This window comes from Vidua macroura, chromosome 15, assembly GCF_024509145.1.
Source record: "Vidua macroura isolate BioBank_ID:100142 chromosome 15, ASM2450914v1, whole genome shotgun sequence".
Taxonomy (NCBI): domain Eukaryota; kingdom Metazoa; phylum Chordata; class Aves; order Passeriformes; family Viduidae; genus Vidua; species Vidua macroura.
The window spans coordinates 4,904,041-4,931,471 of NC_071585.1; the positions used below are offsets into that span (position 1 = coordinate 4,904,041).

The following is a 27,431-nucleotide window of genomic DNA, read 5'->3' on the forward strand; positions in this document are numbered from 1 at the left end:
ATTTTCAGTCTTTTTTCCCACATCTGTTCCTTGAGCCAGAGATAAGACCTTACTCGTAAACTTTTCTCCGATAGATTTTATGCTGCCATACAGTCATATTGATTTGGATGCTGAAATAATCCTTCCTAATACAAATGGAAAACAGAACTTTGACACAAACTGCTGATGTAATTCCCTCCAGAGTTCCCAGATTGCCATGTTGCATACAGACTGTTATATCTAGTAAAGAGCAAGATGCAGGCGTCGTCGGTGTAAAATCATATGTTTTCATGCAAGGTTCCTGACAGTAGTGAAAAAGGAGGCAGTTAGGAAAAGATAAGAATGAATTATATTTGTCTTTCTGTAGAGACTACACCCAAATTATAATTCCTTTTAAAAGTATCCTTGCATAATCTGCTTTCAAAAATGCTACATCATTAAAAATATTCCTTGTAGATTGTATCATGCAGTTCTCATGGTCTGGCTGACTCTTACATAGCATAGCTGGATGTTCTTGTGGTTAAAGCAAAAGGCCTAAAATAAAGGAGCTGACATTCCTACTGTATCTGTTTCAGATGTGATGACTGCAAAGTGACAAATTAAATCTGGTTCCCTGTGCACATGAAAAAGTAGAGAAAGGCATGAATAATACAAAAGGTGTTTCAGAAATGTGCTGCAGGTCTCTGGAGGGTGAGGTTCCTGCTCCCCTGACCCTCCAGGCTGTGGAACAGCACAAGGTTCCTATGCTGGTGGCATCAGTAAACTTCTGTGCCCTTCCACTCCCTCAGGCTCTGCCCGTGGCTCTGGAGCCTGGGAGCTGCTGGAACTCAGTGTCCAGCACTGTCCCTGGCCATGCCACTGCTGAATGGATGTGCTGCTCCCCAAAGACTTTGGTCATCTACTCGAATTTCTGCTGGTGCTGAAGTTGAACAGTTGCCTTGGTGGTGAAAGAACATCCACACCTTCCACAGAGAGGGATTTTGTGCCATTGTCTCTTTAGCTGGAATTGCTTATCTGCAGAAAAGCCTGGGAGGCTTCACCATTAATTCTCTGCCTTCTGGGGAGGAATGTGCTGGAGGAGTGAGAACATTAATTATTCTTAGGATCATTATTAGAGCTTGTCAAACTCAGTTTTTGGCAAAAGTGTCTTTGCAGAGTGCACTGCATGACTGCTCCTGTTCTTCCTAACACCTTCACAGTCTGCAGCCCATGCTGTGCCCATCCCTGGTGGGATGCCTGTTTGATACCCTGGATGGGCTCTAAATAGGCTGTTTTTCAGTCATTTCTGTGAGGCATCACTGAGCTCTTTACAATTCGGCATATTTGCAATTCATTTCATTCTATCACACACTCTTATTTTTTCAGGTACCCCATAGGGATTCTGTATCAAATATAATGAAAGAAACTGGCATTAGTCTCTGACCTGCACAGGAAAAATTGTAAAATTTGAACGTACTTGTACATCTTGCATGAGCCAAGGCAAAGGACAGCTGAGTTATTTTTTTTACCTTTATAAGGGGCTCTGGAGTACTTAAATGGGAGAAAAATGGCAAGTGTGTGAGTTCTTGTCAAGCTACAAACACTGCATTTCCTGAGCTTTTCCCGGATTTTTTTTGCAGCAGGACAGTGAAAATGTAAGGTCAAGACCTTAAAATATCATTTTAAATAAATGATAAAATAACTTTTATCATTAAGTTCAAAATCAAATATTTACTTTCAAGAAATACAGAAACTTTTTCCAGCTGAGCTGAAGCTTAGGAAGGGTAAAGTTTTGTCCTTCAGGCTGCTGAAGGACTTAGCAGGCAAAATCTTGTTAAGCTGAATTAATTTTTTTCTTTGTAAATCTGTCCAGTATCTCTTGCAAGAATGACAGTTTCTCATCTCTCCCTCTGAGAACCCAGCTCATTCTCTTCAATTCAATGTCCAAGTACCCAGGAGCTGCAGACCCACATTTCATGTCTCACACATGTATAGGGTGTTTCAGTGAGCTTTTCACCAGAAGAAAGCAAAACCTTTCACAAAGTGAGCCAATGCTGGCCTGTCTGTGTACCAGGTACGGGCAGTTAGGAATGGTCATCTAAAGCCACTTGTCCTGTGATAATGACAAAAATAAAAGTTACATTCTCTGAGTCCCAGGTCACCTTATTCAGGGGCCAAAATCTGGAGCTGTGGGTCTAAGCTGCACTCAGGCATCCCCTGTCAGAGAGGCCAGGCTGGAAAAAGGTTGCAAATGTTTTAAAGGCATTTTCCTGCTATACCATAGGTCGTTGGTCCAGTAGTACTTTGCCAAAGTTGGTTAATACTGATTGCATCAGAGGAATGTTGAAGTGTTTTCATAATAGACAGTGATGGAATAAACCTAATCATAGTCAAAATGACTTTATAAACTTCCTGTGCACTAATGACTGGCTCATGTCTTGAATTGTGAGGGTTTTTTGCCTTACAACAACATGTAGCAAGCTAATATGTTTATTTTTTCCTGCCTGTAAATTTCTTGTGAACATGATGAGTAACACAAAGTTTAGATGTGTGCCATGTGTGATAGATTCATACCCCGTCTATCCCAAGTGCTCAGCTGGCTCTGGATCCAATCGAGGCAGCCTCTGTTGGAAGCAGCACACGCAGACCTGGAGCTGAGGGAGGTGGTGGAGGTGCAGGAGGGGTCTGTGCAGGAGGGGTCTGTGCAGGAGGGGTCTCTGCAGGAGGGGTCTGTGCATGGTTATTTCCGTGCTCCCTCCCAGTATGGAAATGGGACCCACAGCTCAGCAGCATGCCCCAGTGCTGGGGGGAAAGGTGAGCATGGCAGCTACTCTGGTGGCTGTCAAACACAATGGGCTTGGTCATTTCTGTGGAAGGATAGGATCCAACTATAGGTATGTTGCTATAGATGAGGTGGAAATAATTTCTAAATAGACATGACTTTTTTTTTTCTTGGGGTTTAGCCTCCATTTTCAGGTAAACCCCATCATTTTCTGTCAATCTGACAGGATGCCCTGTTAATTGTACTCTGTAGTGGCCCTGCTCCCTGCTGCTAACAGGCAGATACCTGCATATTTTCCAGAGCTAGAAAGGGGATAGATGGTGTGAAGTATTGCCTGATGTAACAACTCTGTGAAGGCACCTGGTGGATTTTCCCATCAGAACCTGTGATTTGATAACTAGCTGAATGACAGAGCTGTTTTTCTAGAAGGTGGCCCCATGCACCCTGCTCTATTCCAAGCCCTGATGGGGCCAGGGGCTGTGTCACAGCCTGTCCTGGTGTGTGACACCCAGCTGTACCCACGCAGTGCTGGGGAGGATGTGGCACTCTGGCTGCCACCACCCTGCTGCTGTGCCAGGGCCTGCCTTCCCCTCTGCTTTCTGCAGTGTCATTTTCATAAAGATACCAGATTTCACACCGACCCAATAGCACTGCAGAATCTCTGACTGATTTTTATCTTTTTTTCTCACTCTTATTTTGTGGGTTTGTTATTTTGCCTGGTGCATGTCACTGTGAGGACAACAGGACATGGTAGCTCGTGACACCACCATGTGCAGTGAGGAACCAAGGCATCCTGGTGGAGAGGGTGGGCAGGGAGCAACACTGATCTGTCACTCAGGAGAGGCCTTGGACTTGAGGAGAGCATTCCAGCTGTTTTTACTGCCATGGCACTTGCTTTAACAGATTCTCAGCAGAATAAGTTATCCAGCTCTGCTGGTGTGAGTGCAGGAGACAGCAGCTCCTGCTCCCAGCAGCTCCTGCTCCCAGCAATTTCTGCTCCCAGCAGTGGGGCTGGAGGGAGCTGTGGGACCTCACCCAGGTCTGTGAGAATCCACTGCAAACAAGCAATGTTTGCCCTGGCTAGGTGTCTGACCCTTTTATGAATCATCTAGGGAAAGGGGTCAGGATTGTGTTAATTGCATGTTGTAGGGGTGTAAAAAAGGTCCTTGCTTTTCCCTTAGAAGATCTGTAACACAATGACTTTCACTGCTGGCAGGGGTGCTGCAGGAATTGAATTATGGTTGGAAATTAGATATGCATAGCCTGGCCAAACGATCATTAAGGGAGATATGGTAATCAGCTGCCAGTGTTCAAGGGCTGTAAACACCAGGAAGAGAAAGATGGTTTATTTGGGTGGTCTACAAAGTTGTAAGTAGGAGAAAAGGTATAAAACCAAGCAAATTAAAATGGAGGTATCAAGGAAAAAACTCTTAATGTCGAGTACTCTCAGCCTAAAAGACCTAACACTCAAGTCATGTAACACAAGATTGAACATAACAAAAGCGTGTATTTCAAGCTGAAAGTGAACTTGAGTGCTTTAATATTCCTTTCACCTCTTATTTCCCTAGTCCTGTGTTTCATTAGCATTTTTCATACTTTTTTCTCAACATGTGGTTTTTATTCAGCTCCTGAAGATGATAGTGCTTGAAGTGATGTGTTGTTGTGGAGGTAGCACAAACACCACTCCAATTATGATTTTGCCTTTGTTGCCATGGAGAAGTTTAAATCTATTTTGGGCCAAGGACTGATTATAGCTGGAACTAAGGGTAGGAGGTAAGTGTAGCTTGGAAAGGTGAAAACCCATCACTGCTGATACCCGCAGTCAGCCTGGCACAGTGTGAGTTTCACAGCTCCCAAACTGCTGACATCTCAGCACAGTTCCCTGCAGCTCTCACCTTGAGTTTTTGATTGATACCTCTTTTCTGGTGCTGTAAGCTCCTTAAGATCTTTTGGACATATATTTTTGTTTATTCCCTTCTACTTTAAATGTTCTCAATGATGATCTAAGTTCAGTGTTCCCCATGGCCTTCACCCCCAGTCTCTTGCCATCCTTGTGTTTCCTTTGTTTTGTGTGTCAAGTGAGGCATGTCCCCATTAAGACAGAGGTCAGGAAAATCTGGAGACTGTAGCTAATGAATTAATGTTCTCATTTGCATAATTGATGGTTATATATCTCCTCAGTGACATGGTTTGCTGTGATACATAAAGCTATTTTCGGTTTTGACTCCTCTGCCCTGCTGTTCTCTGCTGTCTACAATAAAGGTGTATTACTAGACAGTGAAAAAAATCTGACCCCAAAGCCCAAATTTTACAAGTTCCAATTGAATGCTTTAATCCTTTAATGCATTTCTGTTCACTGGCATATTTATAGTGGCTCAGCTCTAAATCTCTCATGGGTGTTAGAGCAAGGGGAGTCAGTGTTTGAAACATCTGTGTGTGCTTGGGGCTGGAGTACAGGGGGAAGAAAATATATAGGAGGGAGAAGAGAAATAGCTGAAAAATGAGAGTGGAAATCAGTTCTTTCCTATATTCCCTGAGGCTTTATGTTTCATACACATCCCTTTCCCTTCGCTCCTTTGCGTTCTGGAGTCTGAGCTCCCAGCAGAGGCCATGTGCACTGTGTGCAGTGCCCAGTGCAATGGCTCCGCTGGCTCACCTTGCTGGAGCTGCTCTGGCAGAAGAGGCCAGCTCCCTCCAACAGGAAATCTTAATAGCTCTTCCACAGAGCCATCTCTAGTGGCCTCCCTTCCCTGCGAGGGCAGCTCCAAGGGAACAGAAGGTGCTGGACCCAGGGCTTTGGAAGCTGAGCTCTCCTCACATCCCAGCATTTTCCTCTTTTTTTGGTCAAATTTGACCAGATGCCACGTCCAGCTCTGCGAGGGTAACCTCAGTGAGAGCAATGTGCTGGACTGTGCAAGGCATGTAGAGTGGGCTGTGAAAAGATGAGTGTGATGGAGAAGAGAGAGTGGAGGGATGCTGCAGAGACTGAGCACAGTGGGGGGAATGCCTGACCAGGTGGGTCCTCACCAGCTGCCGACCACAACCCTGAGCAGCAGTGCCTGGCTCCTGAGGAATCATTTTGTGTAATGGGAAACTTTCAATTCCTTTTGCTGCTTACTTTTCAGCAAAAGTTTAATTGTTATTTTAATTACTTAATTCCTGGAAATCCTTGCTTACACTTCCAAGTTAATCGTAATTCCTCCCTTTTTTTCAACAAGGATTTGTACAAAACTATACCATATCCAATGGCGGTGGCACAAAGTGCTGCGGCTGGAAGTCAGCTAAAATTCCCTGGGTGTATTAACGGCTTGGAAAGATCTCAGGAGCGGCACATGGTTTGTCAGCACCTCGGGAAAGGCAGCTGGTGCGGCTCCAGCGGCCCTTGGGCTCTTCCTGCCGCACCTTTCGGGTATCCCTCGTTGTGCTCGTTGATTCGGTTTCACCGGGACGCGGAGCGGGAGCGGGGCCGGGAGCTGGGAGCGGAGCAGGGAGCGGGGCCCGGAGCCGGGCCGGGAGCTGGGAGCGGAGCGAGGAGCGGAGCAGGGAGCGGAGCAGGGAGCGGGGCCCGGAGCCGGGCCGGGAGCTGGGAGCGGGGCCGGGAGCTGGGAGCGGGGCCGGGAGCGGAGCAAGGACTGGGAAGCGGAGCAGGGCCGGGAGCGGAGCGGGAGCCGGGCCGGGAGCAGAGCCGGGCCGGGAGCGGAAGCGGGGCAGGGCCGGGAGCGGGAGCCGGGCCGGGAGCGGAGCCGGGAGCAGAGCCGGGCCGGGAGCCGGGAGCGGAGCAGGGCCGGGCCGGGAGCGGAGCCGGGGCCGTCCCCGCTCGGCTCACGGTGCCACGGCGCCCTCTGCTGGCCGTCGGCGTCGCTGCACCGCGCTCCCGGCCCGCATTCCCGGCTCTCGTCCCGCATTCCCGGCTCTCACCCTCAATTCCTGGCCCACACTCCGCATTCCTGGCCCGTATCCCGCATTCCCGGCCTATATCCCACGTCCCCGGCTCTCATCCCGCTTTCCCCGCTCTCACCCCGCATTCCCGGCCCGCATTCCTCGCTCTCACCCCGCGTTCCCGGCCTGCACCCCGCCACGCTCGGAGCGGGCAGCTCGGTGCGGGGTGGCCGGAGGAACCCCATAAATCCGGACCGGAGGCGGGTATCTCCATCCCGCGGGCCGTTCCAGAAGGAAGAGCCCTGCAGGAGCGGCTGATGCGCAGTGGGAATTCAGCTCAGGTTGGACAGGACCCTCTGGAGTCAGGCAGGGGCCCGGTGCAGAGCGGAGCGCAGCAGCGTGCGCTGCTCAGCGCCTGCGGCCGCCGCCCTTCATCCCCGGCCAAGCCACTGTCTCCAGCTGTCTCCGACGATTGCCGGGGCTCCTTAAGGCCCTGAGGAGAGTTCGTGCAGCTTTTCTCTCACCACTGGTCTCTCCCCCACGGTTGTCTCCTCAAAATCCTAAGGCGTCTGAGTGCCTTTCCATCAGCAGCAGCAGTAAGTGCGTGCTCTCATACAAGTATCTGCTGGCTGGGGAATTCCTGTCATCCTGCCTGTCCACAATCAGCTTTTCTATCATGTCTTTGTGTCTTCTCAAACAGCAAACGAGTGCTTTGCCTGTTCTAACTTTATCTGCTTTACAAAACTGCAGTGCTGGGTGTTGGCTGTGAGTTACTTTGTTTCTCAAAGTTCAGGCAAAGATTATTTTAATTCCAGGTTTAAAAGTGAAAGAATCAGAATGGAGTAATACTTATCCATGTATTCCTGCAGACTGGGACCTCTCACTCCCTTTCCAACAAAAATACCAGCACTGGGTATGCTGAAAGGCATGAGCACCGTGTGGGGTGGCTGCTTCCATCCCCAGGACTCAGATTTTTGTTTGCCTGCTAGTTAAGCATAATCTGGAAAAAGCACACCCTGTGGAGAGTAGGTGATGAATGCCTGTGAAATCCTGGCTCTGGGAAGAGCCAGTCCTGCCAGATGTGATAATGTTGTCCTCTGACAAATGGCCATAGCTTGGCCTTCTGCAGCTGACCATGTGGTTTGTGTGTTAGCTGCAGCTATTGATCCTGCTGGGGAAGGGCTCCCTGTCCTACAGCCATCCATCCCACCTCCACAGTGCTCAGCTCTCACAGCCCTTGGGGTTTGGCTCCACTTCTCCCTTTCATTGGCACTTCTGCACAGACTAACAGTTACATATGTGCATTTCCATTTATCTCGCACCTTCCAGCTGAAGTCCAAGTGCTTCCCCCCTGGGACCAGGCATTGCAGAGAGCACTGAGATAAGCAGGGAGCACAGAGGGATCACCCAGTCGGCCTTGCCGCAGCACAGCTGCTCCTTGTAACGCAGCAGACACTTAGCAGAATTCCTGAGTATCCAAACACAAAGTTCAGACCAGCTGTTTCCAAACTTACTTGAGCTGGCAATGCACAAAGTGCTGTGCTCGAGGTGTGGCCCTGCTACAGTGCACTGGGGTGCAGTGGGGACAGGCCTGCCCTTCCCAGGGCCACAGGCTCAGCCCCTTGGGCAGGGAGTCCAGCACACATCCTCTGCCTCTCATCCTGGCCCACACAACCCACTGCCCTTGCCAGGCCCTGGTATAACTGCTCTGGTCCAGGGTGTCTGCTGGACCAACTGGATCTGCATTTTCGTTCAGTGTCAAGCCTTCGCGTTTTTTCTTTAAAACACTTTGAACTGCACCATCACCTCCAGGTTCTTGAGTTCTCCCCAGGGCCCTCTCACCATCTTGTACATGGGCAGCAGCCACAGCCCAGTGCTTCCCTGCAGGTCAGGAATGTGTGATTAAGCCAGCAGAGCTTTCCTGGGAACCTTTCTGTGGCAGAACTATCTCTTATTAATGTAAAGCCACTCATTATTTATGAGTGGCTTTACACACTTATTTATGTAAAGGTGCTCATGCACTGCTGTCTGTTACCTTATGACCTGTGTAACCTTACATGAACTTTTGAAGGCCTGTGTGTGTGTGTGATTCATCCCAAAAACCTGTGGGGAGAGCAGCACTGCAGAGGCACGTCAGCTCCAGTCTGGAACAGCAGTGTGCTCTTCTCAAACAGCACATTCCCAGAAACGCCTGCAGTGCTGACTTGCTGCCTGACATTGCTCAAGTACAATTGGTTATGTCAGGTCTACCATAAAACACGATAAAAATGAAACTTCTTCCAGCAACAACTGAATTCCAGTAATCTCTAAGGCATGTAATTTGTTTGTGAAGTCGAGGTGCTGTTTCCTTGCTGCAATAGCCTTCCACATCAGTTCTGCAGGACTGGGCACTAAAGATGGGCAGCATGTCATCTTGGTCGAGAGGTGGTCACATCTAAAAGGTGATTCACCCTTAGGGATGAGTGTGTCCCTTCCTCTCTACTGACAGTGAAGAAAGTGTGGGTAAATAGCTCAGAGACATTGACCTTGCAAATTTACAAATCACCTGAAAGGAACCTGACCTGTGTATTTTTAACTTTGTGTGAGAGGATGCTGAGCTTATGGGCCTCTGGAATGAACAGAAACCCAAACTTTGACACTGTGCTGTGGTGTGCACCACATGTGCAGCCATCTCAAATCCAGGCAGTTGCCCAAGCAGTATCTCAGGATGCCCAAAGCTGGTGTGTTCTGTCATCATCCACGTATAACAGCACCCCCAGCCTGAAGGGAGGAATCTGGGAAAGGGTGCTCACAGGCAACACTGTGCATTTGGGCAATTCACAGAGCCCACAGGCTGATTCCAGAGCAACCACTACTGTTATCACATTCTTATTGTGTTCCTGTGTGCATCTGAGTGCACAGGGAACAGATACTGAGCTTTTTAATTACACCTACAGCAGTGGGAAAACCCCATCAGATCTGTAACTACCACCCTGGTTTGAAACCCTCTTTGCTCAAGAGCAGGTAATCCCACCCTTGCCCCTCCCTGCTTGCAGCAGTGCATGAAACCCTCAGGTTGTTTTAGGGAATTTCACCATGAAGCATTAAGGTTTGAGAGCTGAAGCTGCCCTGGAAATAAAAAAAATGATAGTGTGATGCAAATGGATTGATATCACTGCACCTTTTAATGTCTGGGGGAGTGAACAGGAGATGAAGATTGTTTGAGGTGTAGACTAGGAGGTTGCTGCAGGCTTCCTGCATCTGAAAAATCAGTGTTAAAAACAAAGCAATAAATACACACTACTTTACCATCTTGTCTGCTCAGATGGCTGCCTGCTCCCTGCCCCACCACCCAACAATTCCTACTGTTTTATCCTCAAGCTTCAATCTACACCTTAATTGTTCCCAAAAAGGAGCAGCAATTTGTCATTTTTTGTTGTGTTCAGGTAGGATTGTCTGATATTGAACAAAGCACACTGGTCATTTATAAGCCAAAACCTCCTGAATTCCTTCTCTGGCTTTAAGAACCTCAGTCTGTCCTTATTCCTTGGTATGTAGTTCCAAGACACTTCTGCTGTGAGGAGATGCTGATTTCAGAGGCCTCTGCTGTCTCACCCCAAACTGCAACATCTCCTGACCCCTGTGAGATAATTTGAGTTTAAACTACCCATACAAGAAGAAATTATTTCAGTGATCCAGCCTGCAGCATGAGCACCAAGCAGGGTGACAGAGGGCAGCAAGCTGTGGCCGAGAGCTCACAATGGGATTTTTTGGTAGTTTTATCACCATAGCCAGTGTGTCATGTAGCTACACACTTGCTTTTCTGCCCTGGGAAAAACAACTGGAGTGGCTGCTCTCCTGATTAGCTGCCCTCTGAAGCGTTCCACATGTGTCAGTACTGCCTGCCCAGGATCAGCTGAGGGTCAGTCTGTACCTCCCTGCTGGAGGAAATGCTGAGAACACCCTGACTGCAACCTCCAGAGCACCCCAGAGCTGTGCTGTGCAAGGTGTACCACAGGGACACAGGATGTCACAGAAGCAGAGGCTGATCCTTGTTCATCTTCTAATTCTTTTTTTTTTTTTTTTTCTTACTTTTTAGTGTGGAAACAGTAAATGATGGGCAGTTTCATAGTGTGGAACTCGTGATGCTGAATCAAACTCTGAACCTGGTGGTGGACAAGGGGGCTCCCAAGAGTCTGGGAAAGCTCCAGAAACAGTCTTCTGTCAGCTTCAACACACCTCTCTACATTGGAGGTACTGTGAGTTGCTCTAGAATTTTTTAGCATGTTTTCTCAGAAGCAAATCGTCTTCCATCCTATGGAAAGGGCTCTCACACAGCAACCACAGGAACAGCCTGCTTTGCATTTCAGCAGCTCCCAGAACTGGCTGGCACCAAGGTGTGATGGCTGACGTGGGAGTATCACAAATTGTCATGGCAGAAAAGCAAATCAATAGTCAGTAGGTTTAAATATATCATAACTGAGCAGTATTTCTGCTGGAAGTTTTATAGAGGTCCAAAAATTGTGGGGGAAAAGGTGTGTGATTAAAAAACATATTAACATACAAGCTAAGAACACCTTGGTTAATAATCTTCCCATTGGAAACTGAAGCCACAGTTTTAGACAGATATTAGAATTGACCAAGTTAAGAATTTTTTTCCCATTAAGTAAAGAATCTGGAGGGAAGAGGAGACCAAATGGGATGAGGAACAATGCCCAGAGTAATGACTATACCACTGATTAGGTGTCTGGTTACAAGAGACAGAACAAAGGCTGGTCTCTGCCCAATGGATTGTTTTTGCCAGAACCCCCCTAGTTCTATTCTGGACTGAATGTTGAAATCTCTCTCTCAGTGACACGGAGTTCTTGAATTTTTAGTCAGCCTATTTCAAATACAAAAGTCAGCAGAATGGTAATAGAAAGTCTTTGAGCCTTTTCTAATGAGATCATTGAAGCCAGTAGTAGAAGCACTTAGCAAATTCAGTTGGTGCTGGTCAAGGCTTTTCTAAATAATTTTCTTTAATAACACTTTTCTAAAAGAACCCTGAATATTGCCCTTGTAAAACAGAAAACTGGCTAATCTTGCTTTGTACAGAGCTGAACTTTTATAATTGGCTCCTATTAAGAATGTCACAAGCTATTAAAGAGCATTGTGCATCAATGATAATCCGCTGGTGCAGAGGCCATCACAATTTCTCCCTTTAGCACAGCACAAAAGATACCAATCCTGCAGCAATTTATACACAGGGAACTTGGGAACTAATCCCATGGAAAAGTTTTGTTAATGGATGAGCATCGTGGATCTGTACTAATTCTCCAAAGGACCTAAAGATTCTCAGGAAAAACCTGAGGTCTGGAATGAAGGACTGTTGGGTACCAGGATCCACGGCCTCAGGAAAGACTTTTGCTGTTACCTATTAAAATTCTTCTTGCTTCTTTCTAAACTCTCCCTGTTCTTCATGTGCCACCTCTTCATGTGCAGCCACCTCCTATGGAAGCCAGCTGCCCTTCCTCTGCAGGTGGTTTAGTTAAAGTAGTGCCCTAAATTACCCCAGAATAATTGTTCCTAACCTACAGTAAGGTTAACACAGACCTGAACCTTCAGGTGCTCACAGTTTTGTCCATCTCACAACCACATCACCTGTTCTAGCAACTTTCCTCCTAACACAGAGTTAAACAGGGGCTGGATTTGTTTTAGAACCACCTTTGACAGTGGCATTACTGTCAGCAAGTTCAGAGGCCTCAAATGACTGAAAATGGAAGCACTTGCTTGTGCTAATGCAGCTGTACATCCAAGCTGGCATCAGTGGGGAAGGCATAAAACATCCAAAAGAACCTGCTGACCATCCAACCATGTGAAGCCTTCCAATCACTTGAACAAGATGGGAGGTGCTTGCCACAAAGCCTTGGCCTGGCCCTTGAAGTGCTGTTCCCTGTCTTTAGAGGTCTCCTGTACTACTTTCCATGGGATGCACTCTTAGCACTCGTCTCTTAACACTGTGACCCAGTAAAGCCAAACTGTCTTGCTGCATCCCAAAGGTGGATGCTACCTGCTGACAAATGAAGGCATTCTCAAAGCTTTCAGAAGAATAATTGCTATTAAACTGTAGAGAGAGAGAAGGAATATTATCTAAGGATAGGAACATGTAGCCACCAGGCAAAAAAAAAAATAGTTTTTCTTTTTTTTGGGGTCATGTACTTCTTACAGAAGATTGGGCAAGTGAGTTTTTTTCTTTCCATTTCCAGAATGAGGACAGTGAGATTGTGCTACCTTACAAAGGTCCTATGCAAATTACTTATTGAAAGATTTTAAGGTGCTGTGACAAAAAAAGCTTTAGCAATTATTATTTATATATTACCATTGTAAGTGTCAGTGAACCTTCCCCTTTTCCTTTTATCTGAAGGGATCCCAACCTCTACTGGATTATCATCCCTGCGCCAGGGTGCAGATAAGACACCAAATGGTTTTCATGGCTGCATTCACGACGTCAGAATCAACAACGAGCTGCAGGATTTCAAGGATTTACCCCAACAGTCACTGGGAGTCCTCCCTGGCTGCAAATCCTGTAACATCTGCAAGCACGGGATTTGCCGGTCCCTGGAGAAAACGAGTGTGATTTGTGAATGTCACCCAGGCTGGATGGGCCCTCTGTGTGACCAGGAAATTGGAGACCCATGTCTTAACCACAAGTAAGCTCAAACAAATTCTGAGGGGAGAATGAAAGCTTTACAGCTAATGCATATTTCACATTTCATCTTGCAAAACCACATCTGACTGGTTTTGGAGGTGCTGGCTCCCCACATGAGGTTACTGACAGTTGCGAGTTTGCATCTGTGGCAGATTTCAATTTCCACTTCTTGTTCAGACATTGCTGACTTGCCAAAGGAGCTCGTGGTCCTGCAGGAGCTCAGGTGTTAATGCTGCAGGTCATACCTTCAGCTGTGACTCTACACATTAAAATACAAAACCTCCTGTTAATGGGCATGGCTTACCCTCAGGAGGTGAGAGCCTGCACGGATCCAGAGCAGAGCTGCCTGTGAGGGGGAGGTACACATCTTAGGGGTTTTCTCCCTGCAGCACTGAGCCTAGTCTTCAAACTTAGTCCCTGAAGACCATTATGCACTCCATTGTGAGCAGTTTTAAATTTCCTAAATAGCTGACTTAAATATTACACTTTGAAACAGCCCTTTAAAGTGCAAGTTTAAAGGATAGCGTGGTGTTGCATGTGAAGGGAGCATGAGTGTAAAGTATTTACAGTTCAAAGGCTCAATAACCACATCTCCATCAGAAACACGGGATGAATAGCTTTCTTATGGCCAATACACAGGAAACAGTCTCGTGCAGAGCAGCAGGCTGCATATTTCAGTGTTGTTTCATAAGCAGATGGAAGTACTTTTGTTTTAGAAGTTCCTTCAGTTGCTTTCTTGGAAGGCACTTCTCACGAGCACGTACTTTTGACAGGTAAATTGATGTATTGAATAATCCCTCTCAGAAATTTAACCTGGCAAAGGTACTATTTTAAACTTGCTTCTGGTTCTAATTCTGCAAAGTACTTAAGTCTGGAGGTGTTGAAAAGCACCTGACAGTTTACAAACCAAAGGTATGAAGACCCAAATGTTTCCTTGAATTTCCAATGTCAACACAAAGCTGTTGTGGTTGGACAGAGAAAAATAAGGCAGTTCCAGATGTTTACATGATGAGGGATTGTTTCTCTCATAGTTCAGGGAGGGTGAGGCAATTATGAACATAGTCCCTTGCTAAGGAAAGTAGCTGTGTGTATTTTTAATGCTCACACACTGTCCCACCTTTCCTGAATCACTTCAGCCTTTTGGAGCTGGCTCCCTAAAGCCCTGTCCAGGGGAGTGTGGAGCCCTGCTGGCAGGTGTCTGCTCCAACACTCACAGGTTAATCTCACTGAGGAAATGCACCTGTAACGAACCTCTGGATCATGGGACAGAAAATACTGCTCTATACAGACTGTGACTCCTTTCATTACAGTATTTTGCATGTCTAGAACTGAATGAAACTGCCCTTGTAATCTGTCCTTTTTAGTTCAAAGCTTAAAAATTAAATGTACAACAATTCAACATAAACAGGGAATAATTTTGAAGTACTAGAAAGAAAATAGAAATAAAAGAGACATGGGCTTATGTCAAGTTACATTATGCCAAAGGTTTATAAGCCCTGAGCAGTTTTTCCTTGGCTGGAGAGAGTTGCTTTCCTCGCTGTTCTCAGCCCATTTCAAGTCTGCCCCTGTCCCAGAAGTGGGGAAAGTGACAGAGAGCTTGCTCAGGATCACCACCCCACCCTGTGGTGTTCCTTGGAAATGGCAAAGCTCGCTGCAAACCCCAGGAACCAGGGAACCCTCAACTACAGCTGCCTGCTGATAAGTCTCTGCATAGCTTTGCCACGAGCACCTTCATTTATCACACTGGTTTTCATCACCTGATATTATTTGTACAGTAACTCTGCTCAGGAAGCCTGGGCACCCAGCTTGATTGTTGGCACTTAGTTCCACGTGCTGATGCTATAAATGTGAGCTGTCTCGTGTGGGTGCCAAGCCTTGGTCTGTGCTCATGGAAGAGCCTGATGTTTTCTACTTAGGTTCACAAATTCTAAATGTATTCTCTGAACGTTATCCAGTATTCACTGAAAACACACAGTTTTCTCCAGAGTGTTTGACACTGAGCTGCTGGTTTTGGATTAGTGTCCTGGAATTTAATGGGCAGAAATACCAAAATCAAACATTTCTGGGAAAAGGAACTTTCACATCTAGCAAAGACCAGCTCTAAATGCTTCTGTTTCTCCAGGTGTGTGCATGGTAAGTGCACGGCAGCCGGTGCTGCTTACACCTGTAAGTGCATGGAGGGCTACACAGGCACGTACTGCGACAAGAAGAACAATTCCTCAAACCCCTGCAGGACTTTGAAATGCAGCCACGGGCAGTGCAAGGTCTCGGAGCATGGGGAGCCCTACTGTGAATGTGACCCCGGCTTCAGCGGAGAGCTCTGTGACAGAGGTAGGCTTGGCCCCAGCCCTGGGCCGGCAGCTGTGCTGCTGCATTCCTGCTTTACACCTAATTTACATCTGCTTTACTCCTCTCTTCCCTGCTATCGAAGCAGTGACCCTTGAAGGGGGAATAACATGCTCTGACTCCATGTTGCAGAAGGCTGAATAAATTGCTTCTATTAGGCTAAATTGTATTACATATTACTATACTATAGTAGAACTATATCATACTAAAATGATACTAAAGAAAAACCCGTGAATGTCTCCAGACTGTCACAACACAGCTTTGACCCAACTGGCCAATCAATCCAAACAACAACCATCACTGGTGTCCAATTAACAAATCACTCTTCAGTAAACAATCTCCATAACACATTCCACATGTGCCAAGCAACAGGGGCAGCGACTAGAGATAAGAATTGTTCTCTTCTTTCTCTGAGCTTTCTCATTGCATCTCACAGCTTCCCAGGAAAAATCCTGGGAGAGAGGATCATGTCTCTCTCTGTTCAGACAATGTGAATATCACACCCTGCCCCTGCCACTCGGACATGGGGAGGAATGGCAAATAGAAGATAAAGCTAAGCCAGCCTCTGCGGAGCAGTACAGGGAGAACAGAACCACATAACAGTAGGTAGCTGCTGTCACATAGAGAAACAGGGACATGGGGCGAAGAGTTTTATTCTCTGTGTCCTGAATCCTCAAGGTTTGCTGCTCCCAGGATTTGGGTGGGATGTTTAAAGAAGAGGTTGTTGCAAGGTTTACCCTCAGCAAGCAGGGATCAGTTATTTGCACTGCGAGGAAGGGAGGTCTTACAAGGAGGAACCACTCACCTGAAGTGGCATGAAAGATTTTCCTCCTTCACCTTGGGCAGGTTTCCAGGGGAATCGCACAGATCATGCTGGATTTTCCTACGAGGGCAGAGGCCCAACTCTTCTGCCCTGACCTGAAAAGACTCCCTGAAAACTCACTGAGTTTTAACTGCATCCTTTCTGCCTTTTTTTGTTCTTGTCCAGAAGGAAGGAACTGGATTGTATTATTTTTATTTAGGTTGTCCCTTTCCTGTGCATGAAGCACAGACTTTCCAAATTTTACACATGTCCATCACCAAAACGTATCTGGCTGCTGCACAGGAACTGCAGAACAGCACAGGCACTTTCAGCTATCCCAGAGCACTAGTGTCACACAGAGCAGGCTGACCTTTGCTCCAGAGAAGCAGACATGGTAAAACTAATTCTTATTTTACAGGAGTGTTGCAGGACTCAGCACTCAGCATTCATTAAAACACTTCCAGGCTGCTGATCAAAGCCAGCAAGCCTGCTTGGCCTTGCACCGGATATTGCACATTTGTGTAGACACACTCTGTTTTGGTGGCAGGTACAAAGCAGTAAAAGATTAAGGTTCTTCTCATGCCATCTGTTTGTCTTGAATCACATCATGAACCCAGGGCCACTCGCTGATGTGTGGGGAATATCCAGTGTGAAAAACACATTGACTCCCCTGTGAACATTTCAAAAGTTTAATGAAGGACAATAGGAGACAAGGACCACAGAGCAGAGGTTATTACAGCCAGGTGATCTTGGCACTCAGCCAGGAGCACACTGTTATCCTCTGGGATATACTCCTTAAATACCTTTTCCCTTACATCAGGCTTTTGCATATTCATAGACCCTTATGCATAGTAAACTTTTCCCCAAACTAGTTTACATGTTCCAAGAATTGTTTAGCATATCTCCTCATTGGATCTGCCTTTTTAGAGCATGTGTATTCCTTGGTTGTGGTTTCAGTCCTTTTTTGTCATCACCTCCAGTTTGGGCCCTGGCCCACACTGCCTTCAGACGGTGAGTGCTGATGGTTGGCAGATCTGTACAGGTGTCCTCATCCTGTGTTCAGTGGGTGTTATCCCATCCCAGCAGGCATTTTAACACAAGCACACTTATATCAGCTATTGCACTGAGCTTAATTACCAACAGAAATAAAAACTATATCTTGATAACAAAGTTACTTTAACACCACACATATAAAATCCATCTTAATATTTGTGAAAATTATTATAATATTATAATATGCATCTATAACATCCAGCAAAATAGTTACCACATTTTTTGACTCCTTTCCACCTCTGTTGTCCCAGCAGAGAACCTCTGCCAAGGAGACATCATTCGAGAAGTGGTCCGTAAGCAGCAGGGCTACACCTCGTGCGCCACGGCCTCCAAAGTGCCGCGCCTGGAGTGCCGCGGCAGCTGCGGCGGCGGGCAGTGCTGCGTGCCCCTCCGCAGCAAGAGGAGGAAATACTTCTTCCAGTGCGTGGATGGCTCCACCTTCACGGAAGAACTGGAGAGACACGTGGAGTGCGGCTGCTCAAAGTGCTTATAAGCCATTCTTCGGTCTCTCGACACTTTAATCGACTCAGAAGCGTTATCGAAACGGGACCTATTTACTTGCAGAGTGAAGAAGAAGAAAAGAATTATTAAGTATATTGTAAAATAAGCAAAAAATAGAACTTATTTTTATTATGGAAAGTGACTATTTTCATCTTTTATTATATAAAGTATCGCACCACTTTGGGTATATGTATCATATAGTGAGCTATTTTTACCATGAAACTTTTTTAACAGTTGTAAGAAAAAAAATTTCAAAAGCTAAAAGGTTAAAAAAAAAAAAATTATATATATAAAGAAAACATAGCCTAACAGGAGAAATGTGGGGTGACTTTATGTGTATGCACAATGAACAGACGTAAAGGTGTTCCAAGGACCCACTGCCAGACTGATACGGGCTGAAGAAAGCTCCAAGGCCCTGGCTGGGAGTTCCAGGTGAGCGGATCCCCGTGACTGACTGCATCCAGGCACCCGAAGAGCCTCCTCAGCCCCTTCTCTTCCCAACACTGCCGACGCTGGTTTGCTCCTGTACAGTGGCCCCGCTTGCTGTTCATGAACTGGTTCCCTGGAGCACACAGGCACTGCCGTAGCTTGAGGCTAATTACATTATTTGACTATTGTAATACTATAATACATTTTTGCTGTGTATGTTGTATTTATCTGTGTTCATGTTATATTCTGCGGCAACTGTATCTATAGAGCACAGGCAGCTTTATCCAAAAGAAGGGTGCAAAGGGAAAGGAAGTGGAGAAATTTATGTTGCTTTGGGTAATTTGGGGGCAAAAATGTGAAATAAGTGCTAAGTGATGCCTAATAAATGACATAGTACTTTTGTGTAAACTCCTCAGCTATGTTATTTCCCAAGTTTGTGCCTTCTTGCTCCCAGTCTTGAGCCCTTTTTTTGTATATGAAATGTAAGGAATGCACTGCTACATAGTTTATCACACCTTGACACTTTAACTTGCAAAGGTTGTAAAGAGCATGAAAATACCGCAGGTGCCAGAACGCACCTGCAACGTATCAGCTTTTACTGCCACTGTCACTTGAGCCAGGGGTGTGAGCTGGGCCGTGGCTGCTGCCCAGCCACACGCTGGCTCTGAGCAGCTGCCTGCCTCCCCACGGCTTTCCAAGCGAGCAGAAGTTGCACTAAATCCATGTGAAGGTATTCAGCTGAGACCTGTCCTGCAGGGAGAGGTGTCACAGCTCCGCCCAGTGCAGCCTGACCTGCTCAGCCAAAGCTCCTCCACCTGCTCCGTGTCCTGCACTCGTGCCTCCCCAAGGACCCCCACTCACCTGAGCTGTGTTCAGAGCAACTGCTGAGTAGGAATTGGAAATCAATGCAGGAATGAATTCTCACTGTGGATGTGAGGGAAAAATTGACTCTGGGAGTGAGTTTGATTTTTGAAGGGTTTTTGTCAGGGCTGCCTTTCAGGGTCAGGACATACATGCAAAGAGCACCATGGATACCTTGAATTTTCTCTTTCTGTAAGTTTCAAACCTCCCCACCAACAACTGTTCTATTACCTGTATAATTTCTTTCTTTATCTAATGGAGTAAGTATTATGAGCCTCTCTTCAAGTTCTCTGTCTCTAAGGAAGGTAGTCAGAGATGCTTCCTAGCAGCCATAAAGTCCTTCTGGAAACGCTTACTGGTCTCACCAAAAGGCTTTCAGATCAGAGGATTCAGCAAAGGATGAGTAGGAAAGTTGAATCAAGAAAATGGGACAGCTTTGATTTGGGCTTTGGAAGGATGCACATGACAAGTAGAAATGTTTATTTCCCACTAAAGCAGAGAGACCATCTAGCTAGAATACAGCCAGAAAGCTGTAACATGCTCATTGTTCTTCTGCTATGTCAGTCTCTCCCTAACTGCAGCAGTTCATTCATATTTCTCTGGTACGACCAGAACAATGTGAGCAGAAGGGACATAGCCAATTTAACAGGCATCTCAAAAAATCATCAAAATAAATATAAGTACATGGACCTGGCAATCAGTGAAACATAAAACAATCATTAATTAATGTGCCAGACTCTGATTGATACAGTACAGCTCAAAAGCCAGGGAAAAACTAACCTTGGTTGCAAGTACCATGGGCTGCTTTTTATTTTTAATATACCAGCAACAGCTCATCGCAGCTGGGGTTTGTGATGTACAACAAAAATCACCTAAACCACAACGTACATGTTTTAAAAAATTCATGCGAGTAACTGCAAACACTTGTACAAATATGTGCCAGGCACACGACTACCATTAATGTTTTATAACTGCTTAAAAACATTTGAATTTCTAAAGAAGCAGCTGCTGTGGTGTCAGGCAGAGGAAACCCAGCCTAGCAGTGGCTCACCAGCCCTCAGATTTGTAGCCACTGGATTGCCAGGGCCTGCAGAACCACGGCCCCTCTTGAACCTGCCCAAGGCTGAGCTCACTCTGTCACTGGAGCAGCAGCACTGTGAGACACAGGGTGACATTCGGGGTGGCCTCACACCTGCTGCAGGGTGCTTTGAAAGCAAAGGCCTGGCAAGGCAAAAGCCATCAACATCTTGTTAACACATCACTCTGGGATTTACTTAAGCCAAGCCTTGCAGCAAAGGGACCAGCAACAACTCAGCAAGGCCAGCCCTGTTCCTGGCCCTTTTCTGTCGTGGCACTTCAGTGTTACGCGTCGGGATAAAGGACTCAGAAAATATCTATTTTGTAACCAAATGATGCAATTTTTGTATGCTTTTAGGCAACACTTGCCACTGGAGAGTGATGCTTTATGTCCATGATTCTTTGACTTGCTATAGAATTATTTTAAGAAGAAAATAAAAAAGCATTCAGATGTGCCAAAAATGTGAGGTTAACTGAAGTGTAATTAGCTCTGAAAGTTCCTTTGTAACCTGCCTAATGTTACAATCGATTTAAAGAACTGTGGGTACAATGCAGTAGTTTTTACCTCCAGAAAATTTTAATATAAAGTGAAGATGCTTACCCTTTAAAAATGGCAATGCAGACTGGTGTGAACTGATGTATTTTATTATTAGATTCTCATTGTGATGTAAGTTTAAATAAATTGTTGGGTTATGGAAGATTGTAACACCTTGTCATGCAGATTATTTCTCTGTGTATTTGAGGTATTGAGTCCAACCTTCAGTGTCCACAGGAAATGATGGGGGAACTACAGACATTCCTCTTGGACAAAGTCAAAGAACAGCTGTAGTTAAAAGTGGTATGTACATTAGTTACAAATTTTTATGGCATCACAGCCTAGTATTTTAGGAGTCTTACATGCACAGGCAAAGCAAGCCACATAGTTTTTGATCCTGGACATTTTCTTTAATTAAAATCTTTATTTGCTACATTTTTAAAACTGTTTGATAAAGACCTGCAGCAAAAACACACTCATTAATTACTGTTAGAATAAATGAAGAAATACTGGGAATGGAGCTGGAGGGAGTAGGGCTCAGGAAATGGAATTCACACAGCCAACCACGGATGGAAGGGATCCTGTGATGTCCTGACACACATGCACTCCAAATCTGCTGCCACACTGCTGTAGATGATTATTTAATATTAGTGACCCAGCAGCAACAGATTTCTGCTGTTGATTGCATTCCAGCCTTAGTGTAGCATAAAATAAAGCTCCCACCTAATCCTCTGCCTTCCCTCACCCATGCCCCTGTGCAATACTCACATATTGCTAATTATGCTTCAAACTATGGCTCCTAAGAGTTGCCTTTGCAGTTCCATGCAAAACTGGTGGCAGCAGTTAGCCAATAAAAACACTCAACCTTAATGAGCATCATTAAGTCTGAACTATGAAGGTTAATTACATAATTGTAGCAGATGGCAGCATTTTCACCTAAAGCAAACCCAGCTGAGCCCACTAAAAAAGCTAGCAGGGAAGTGTTCAAAAATGTCTGGGTAGCGGCTGCTCTGGTTTGCTCAACAGTTTATTTGGAGTGCTCGTGGCTGTGCAGCTTGGTGGTTTCTGAGCAGGCATTCAAGAACTGCAGCCTGAGGATGCAATGCTCCTGTTTGTGCTTCTGCTTGCGCTTACCAGCCGTGGTATGAGGCAAACGGTGCTGGAAACCGTCTAGCCCACGTTCCTTTATCTTTGTGCTTTCTAGTCGGCAGGGAATAGCTGGATGGAGCTGCTGCTTGCACGGTGCTTGGCTGCGGGGTTTGCGTTGTTCTCTGGGGTCCTGTCGCTTCTGGTCTCTGTGACCTCTTCCAGGAGTTGCCTCCCAGTTTCTGCTCCAGCTCACACCAGGCAGCCCTGCGGTTCAGCAGGCTGGACAGGCGGAGCTGGCTCAGCTCTGCCGAGCCCAGCGTACTCCCGATGCCTTGGTTTAAGGCCCAGCGAGATGTCACACTGAGTGCCAGCCCGGCACCGTTCTGTGTGCGCGCTGAGGATGTTTTTCAGCTGTTTTCCAGCTGTTTTCCAGATGTTTTTCAGCTGTTTTCCAGGACGGGCCCCGCAGCTTTGAGGACAGCGGAGGTGAACGGGGTCCGCCAGCAGGTGGCGCCGCAGGGCGGCCCGTGCCGCTCCGGAGGGGATGGGATGGGAATGGCGATGGGATGGGAATGGGACCGAATATTTCAGTGGAAAGGGACCCATAACAGCCATTAGAGCAACTCAGGGCTGACAGAGTCACCACCCCTTGTTGAGGGCACTGCCCAAATGCCTCAAGGACTGCCAGGCCTGGCGTATGACTGCCTCTCCAGGAAACCTGTTTCCACAAAATATGCTCCCTAATGTCCTGTATAAACCTCCACGGTCCAGCACTGAATCTTCCCATGCCTGCTGTCTGGATCCTGGGGAGGAAAGCTCAGCACTTCCTCTCCATGTCTCCTCACAGGAAGGAGAGTGCAGACTGCAATGAAGTCCCTCCTCAGCCTCCCTCCCTCCAAACTAGACAAGCCCAGTTCTCAGCTGCTCATCACAGGAGTACAATGTGATACACAGATTTTCTGGGAAGTTTTAAATAATAACTTCTCAGGTTTTATTGATCCTGAGCCATCAAACTCTTAGTGTTGTTCACCTGTGATGACAGGAGTCCCTGCTGTCCCACAACATGACATGGGATCAGTGTGGGTATACCCCAGGAAACTGCATGAACTGGCAGCAGAAAGACAGCTCTGCTGAGCCCCAGGAGACCATGTGAGACCTGAGGGTCTCCAACGCTTCATCAGCACCGTCCCTGGCAGCAGGAAAAGGGCTCTATGTGCTGGCATATGGAACACTTTGTGCCTATTCACTGTGGCAGCCCCAGGACAGAGGTGTGATGTCAGTGTCACACGGCTGCTGTTATGTTGATTATTTCCATGCTAGCACCTTATGGAATAACAACTGATTCTGCTGTTTCTACCCCAGTTCTGCTGCTGTTTGCTCACGCACACCGAGGTAAAAGCACCGCGTGCCTGCAGAGTTCACTACCCAGCAGGGTCTCCAAGCTGGCAGGCACACAGCCTGTGACACCTCTGGTTGTGAAGAAAGCACAGCTGCTCCTCCAAGCACCTTGACCCTCCAAGAGCCCTGCAGGCAGCAAGGCACTCCTGGGGCATGGAACGGAGCACGCAGGCAGTACAAGCAGTAGCTGTTAGTATGAGAAGCTTCACGTACCTGTGATGCAGGGGCACCCTGCAGTCTCACAACACGAGGAACAGAGCTTGCTGTGAGACTTGAACAGCTTTGTATCTTGTTCATGTGTGATCTCTTGACCTTCTCCTTTCCCAGGGCTTCTGAGCTTTCAAAGTACACCGATGCTCAAGGTAGTCTGGGGATGACAGGGCCTTCTCTGACTTGTCTATGACGTTTGTCCCCATGGCACAAGGATCGCTCATTTTCTGTAAAAATAATATTTTACAAGGCTGTGTCTTATCTGGGGAGGAAAAGTGCACATCCTACCTCTGAGGTGTGGAAGGGAGGAAAGTGGGTGTTCAGGGGATAGCTCAAAACTGACAGGGAATCAAACCATTCTCAGTGGTCCAGCTAATCTTTCACCAGCAGCATTTAACCAGCTCCTCTGCTGGAGGAAGGGGAGATGTTCGGAGTGACAGTGTTCATTTTCCCAAGTCACTGTCACATGTGATGGAGCCCTGGAGATGGCTGAACACCCACCCACCCACGGGAAGCAGTGAATTCATTCCTTGCTTTGCTTTTCTTGCATGCACACCTTTTACTTTCCCAATTAAACTCATTCCAAGAGTTCTCTCACTTTTACCCTTCCAGTTCTCTTCCCAATCCTACTGACGGGGGAGTGAGGGAGTGGCTGTGAGGGGTTGGATTGCTGACTGGGGCTAAACCTCGACAGGCAAAAGCCTCAGCCCTGCCTTTGACACTTCTTGCAAAGCAAGGTTACAGGAACCAAATACCACAAGGTAATTTAGGTGGGGACTTTGCAGCACACGAGATAATATCAGGCTTTCACCTAGCATGTGATAAGAGCAGGCACAACAGGCAGTTCTTATACAGCAGCTTACACTTCCTTAATTACACACCAGCGTATTTTGCATCTCTTAACCTGCCCTAGTTTCTCCTGGTAAAGCACTCAGTGAACTGTAGGGGGATGGGGTGTTTTAATATTTTTCTTATTTACTATGTTGAGATAAACACCGAAGTATGATTTACGGCGCCAAGACACAGACTAAGTTGGTCTTACCAATAATAAATGAGATTCTTATATAGCAATGAAACAATTTTCATTTCACCCCAGTAATAACTGATTTTTTTAAAAGTCCTTTCCTTCAGGTATATCATTCATAGAGAATCCTCTCATCTGGTTTAATTACCCAAAGATACTGCATAGTACTTTAGGACAGTAGTTGTTTAAGTGTATATATATATATTTTTAATTTATTTCTATTTATATAACTGATCATATATTCACCTTCAGATTTATTTATTCTTACTTAGGAGCTTTTCCAAGCAATGTGTTAACTGACATACAAATAACTCCAATCTAAAAGGGCTCATAACTTAAAAATCAATTGCTCTGAAAATTAATGAAGGTTCTGAGCCTCTCATAGGCCTGCGTTAAACTTCCACTTTGATCTAAACCTCAGCTCTGAGATGGACTAAAGATAGCTGAGCATTGATCTGAGTTTCATTTTTTGGGGTTTTATTTCACAAATTCTGTCTTAGCTGTAACATTCAGATAAAACACTGCAGCTTATTGTGAAGAAACCGAAACTTCCGATTTGCTGATCTTGTTTTTAACTCAACAGCCCTTAGCTCATTCATTATCATAGAGCCTTTATCTATTCAAATTTTTCACATGGGGAGATGAGTTAAGAGGGTTTGCTTGACACAATAGCTAAAGTGGGCATCCAGTGCATAAAAATTCAGAACTTGCCCCTAAAACCTATGCACAGAATATGCATTTTTGTCCCTGACAGAGTCCAAGGCTGGGAAAGCAGTCAGTGAATCTGCATTGCTGGAAAGGGAGAGTTCTCATTTCCTCAGAGAAAGGCTGGGTCTCTGCCTGTTTCAAGACAGCAGGAATCAGACACCTGTCAGGCTGTACACTAAGTTTTTTCTTATTTTTCTGCATGTATATATTTATTACCAGCTTCCCAGGGATGGTATTTCATTTCCTCTAGAGTTAGAAGTGTGTAGGAAACAGTCAGAGTGTCAGTGCTGGAAAAAAAAATTGCCTCAGAATTAAGGTAATAAAAAATCTCCCTGCAGATCTGTTTTCCCCAACCCCACCAGAGATGTCTGCAAGACACCGGATAGCTCATTTTACACCGAACATTCCACACTGCACAGTCTGGTGACAGGCAGGAAATTAAAGACTCTTTTTCAATCATTGTGTATATTTATGAGCAAGTTAACTTCCAGGTAGCAGCTAAATTCTTGTATTCTCTAACATGTATGTAAATGCTTGTGTTTAATGTTTCAATAGTAAACTACATCACAGTGAAAAACCACAAAACCACACCAAAATTTCCTCACTTTAAGAGTGACACACGGGAATTTCCACAATTACACGTAGCTTACAGAAAGAGAGCAGTTCTGCAGCCTTGCTAATACACTCTGAACTTCCTTTAAAGGATGAGAAATGAACACTTAGAAGACTTCAGAGTAAGTTTGCCAAATACAGATATTTCAGAAAGAAAACATGATAAATGGGAAAGGGTATCCAGATGAGAATTTTGGCTTTTTAATATAAGATTCTGGATTAAAATGAACAATAAATATATTATAGGTTTTACATGTTTAGGAGCAGTGGGGGAATGGAGGGTGAAAAGACGAGGCTCCTGTCCTTACACAACAGGTTTGTGAGTAAACCTCGTGCCCAGGAGACATTTCGTCTTTCCTTGGTTTGTGAAGTTATTTCAAAAGAGACTTTTGCCAAGGCTAAACTCCAGACACAAAGAAACTTCAGCTTCCAAGTCAGAGATTATGCCCAAATCCTCCTCCCAGACCAGAGCTTTTAGGTTCATCCTAGGTCACAGTAACTGATCTATAATTACACAGCACTTTATCACAAAGGAGAAGGAGAAAGTAGGAAAAACCCATTATGAATTCTTGCCGGAAAGCCCAGGGTTGTGAGCAGTCGGTGGGAGACCTCACCGTGTCCTGCCACTGGCAGTGCCCAGTGACATGCTGGCCTGTGCCAGGAACGGTGTGACCAACAGGAGCAGGCAGTGATTGTCCCTGTGCTGGGCACTGGGCAGGGGCACCTCCAGGCTGTGTCCAGCTCTGGGCCCCTCGGTTCAGAAAGGATGTTGAGGGGCTGGAGTGAGTTTAGAGAAGGGAATGGAGCTGGGGATGGGTCTGGAGCACCAGGAGGGGCTGAGGGAGCTGGGAAGGGGCTCAGCCTGGAGAAAAGGAGGCTCAGGGGGGACCTTGTGGCTCTGCACAACTCCTGACAGGAGGGGACAGCCGGGGGGGTCGGGCTGTGCTCCCAGGGAACAGGGACAGGAGGAGAGGGAACGGCCTCAGGCTGGGCCAGGGGAGGTTTGTTATCAGGAGGAATTTCTTCACAGAAAGGGGGATTAGATATTGGAATGTGCTGTCCAAGGTGGTGGTGGAGTCACTGTCCCTGCGGGTGTTTAAGGGAAGACTGGACGTGGCACTCGGTGCTCTGGTCTAGGTAACACGGTGGTGTTCGGTCCTAGGCTGGACTCAAGGATCTCAGAGGTGTTTTCCAACTGACTGTGTGATTAAACATCAGCCTGTTGCACCAGGTAATGAAGAGTTTCCAGGGAAATAAAGCTACTGGTGCCATCACTGGAGTCCAGGCACAGGAAAGATGCCATTTCCCAAACCGCTCCGGTGCTTAATTGTGAGAGCACTTCAGTCCGAGCGAGGGGAAATGAAAGCAAACGCCAAGTGCCCGTCTTACTTAGCGACACACAGCATTCGGGTGCGGCTCTCGCAGCCCCGCGGAGCCGGAACCGCGGGGCCCGACACCGGCTGCAGGTGAGGGTGTCACGGCGGCCTGTGCCCGCTGTCC

General features: G+C 46.4%; 1 protein-coding gene across 2 annotated transcripts in view; it reads left to right on the forward strand.

Moving 5' to 3' along the window:
* SLIT3 (slit guidance ligand 3) overlaps window positions 1–21,061 on the forward strand; it is a 471,188-nt gene extending 450,127 nt beyond the window's left edge. The window contains exons 33-36 of one of the 2 annotated variants that reach the window (XM_053991145.1): window positions 10,698–10,852; window positions 13,002–13,287; window positions 15,409–15,617; window positions 17,739–21,061. In XM_053991145.1, coding sequence (XP_053847120.1) covers window positions 10,698–10,852; window positions 13,002–13,287; window positions 15,409–15,617; window positions 17,739–17,980 — 892 coding nt within the window. In that variant the 3' untranslated portion in view covers window positions 17,981–21,061. The remainder of the gene's footprint in view (window positions 1–10,697; window positions 10,853–13,001; window positions 13,288–15,408; window positions 15,618–17,738) is intronic. The other variant, XM_053991146.1, reaches the window with a different exon arrangement.
* Window positions 21,062–27,431: the final 6,370 nt, after the last annotated feature.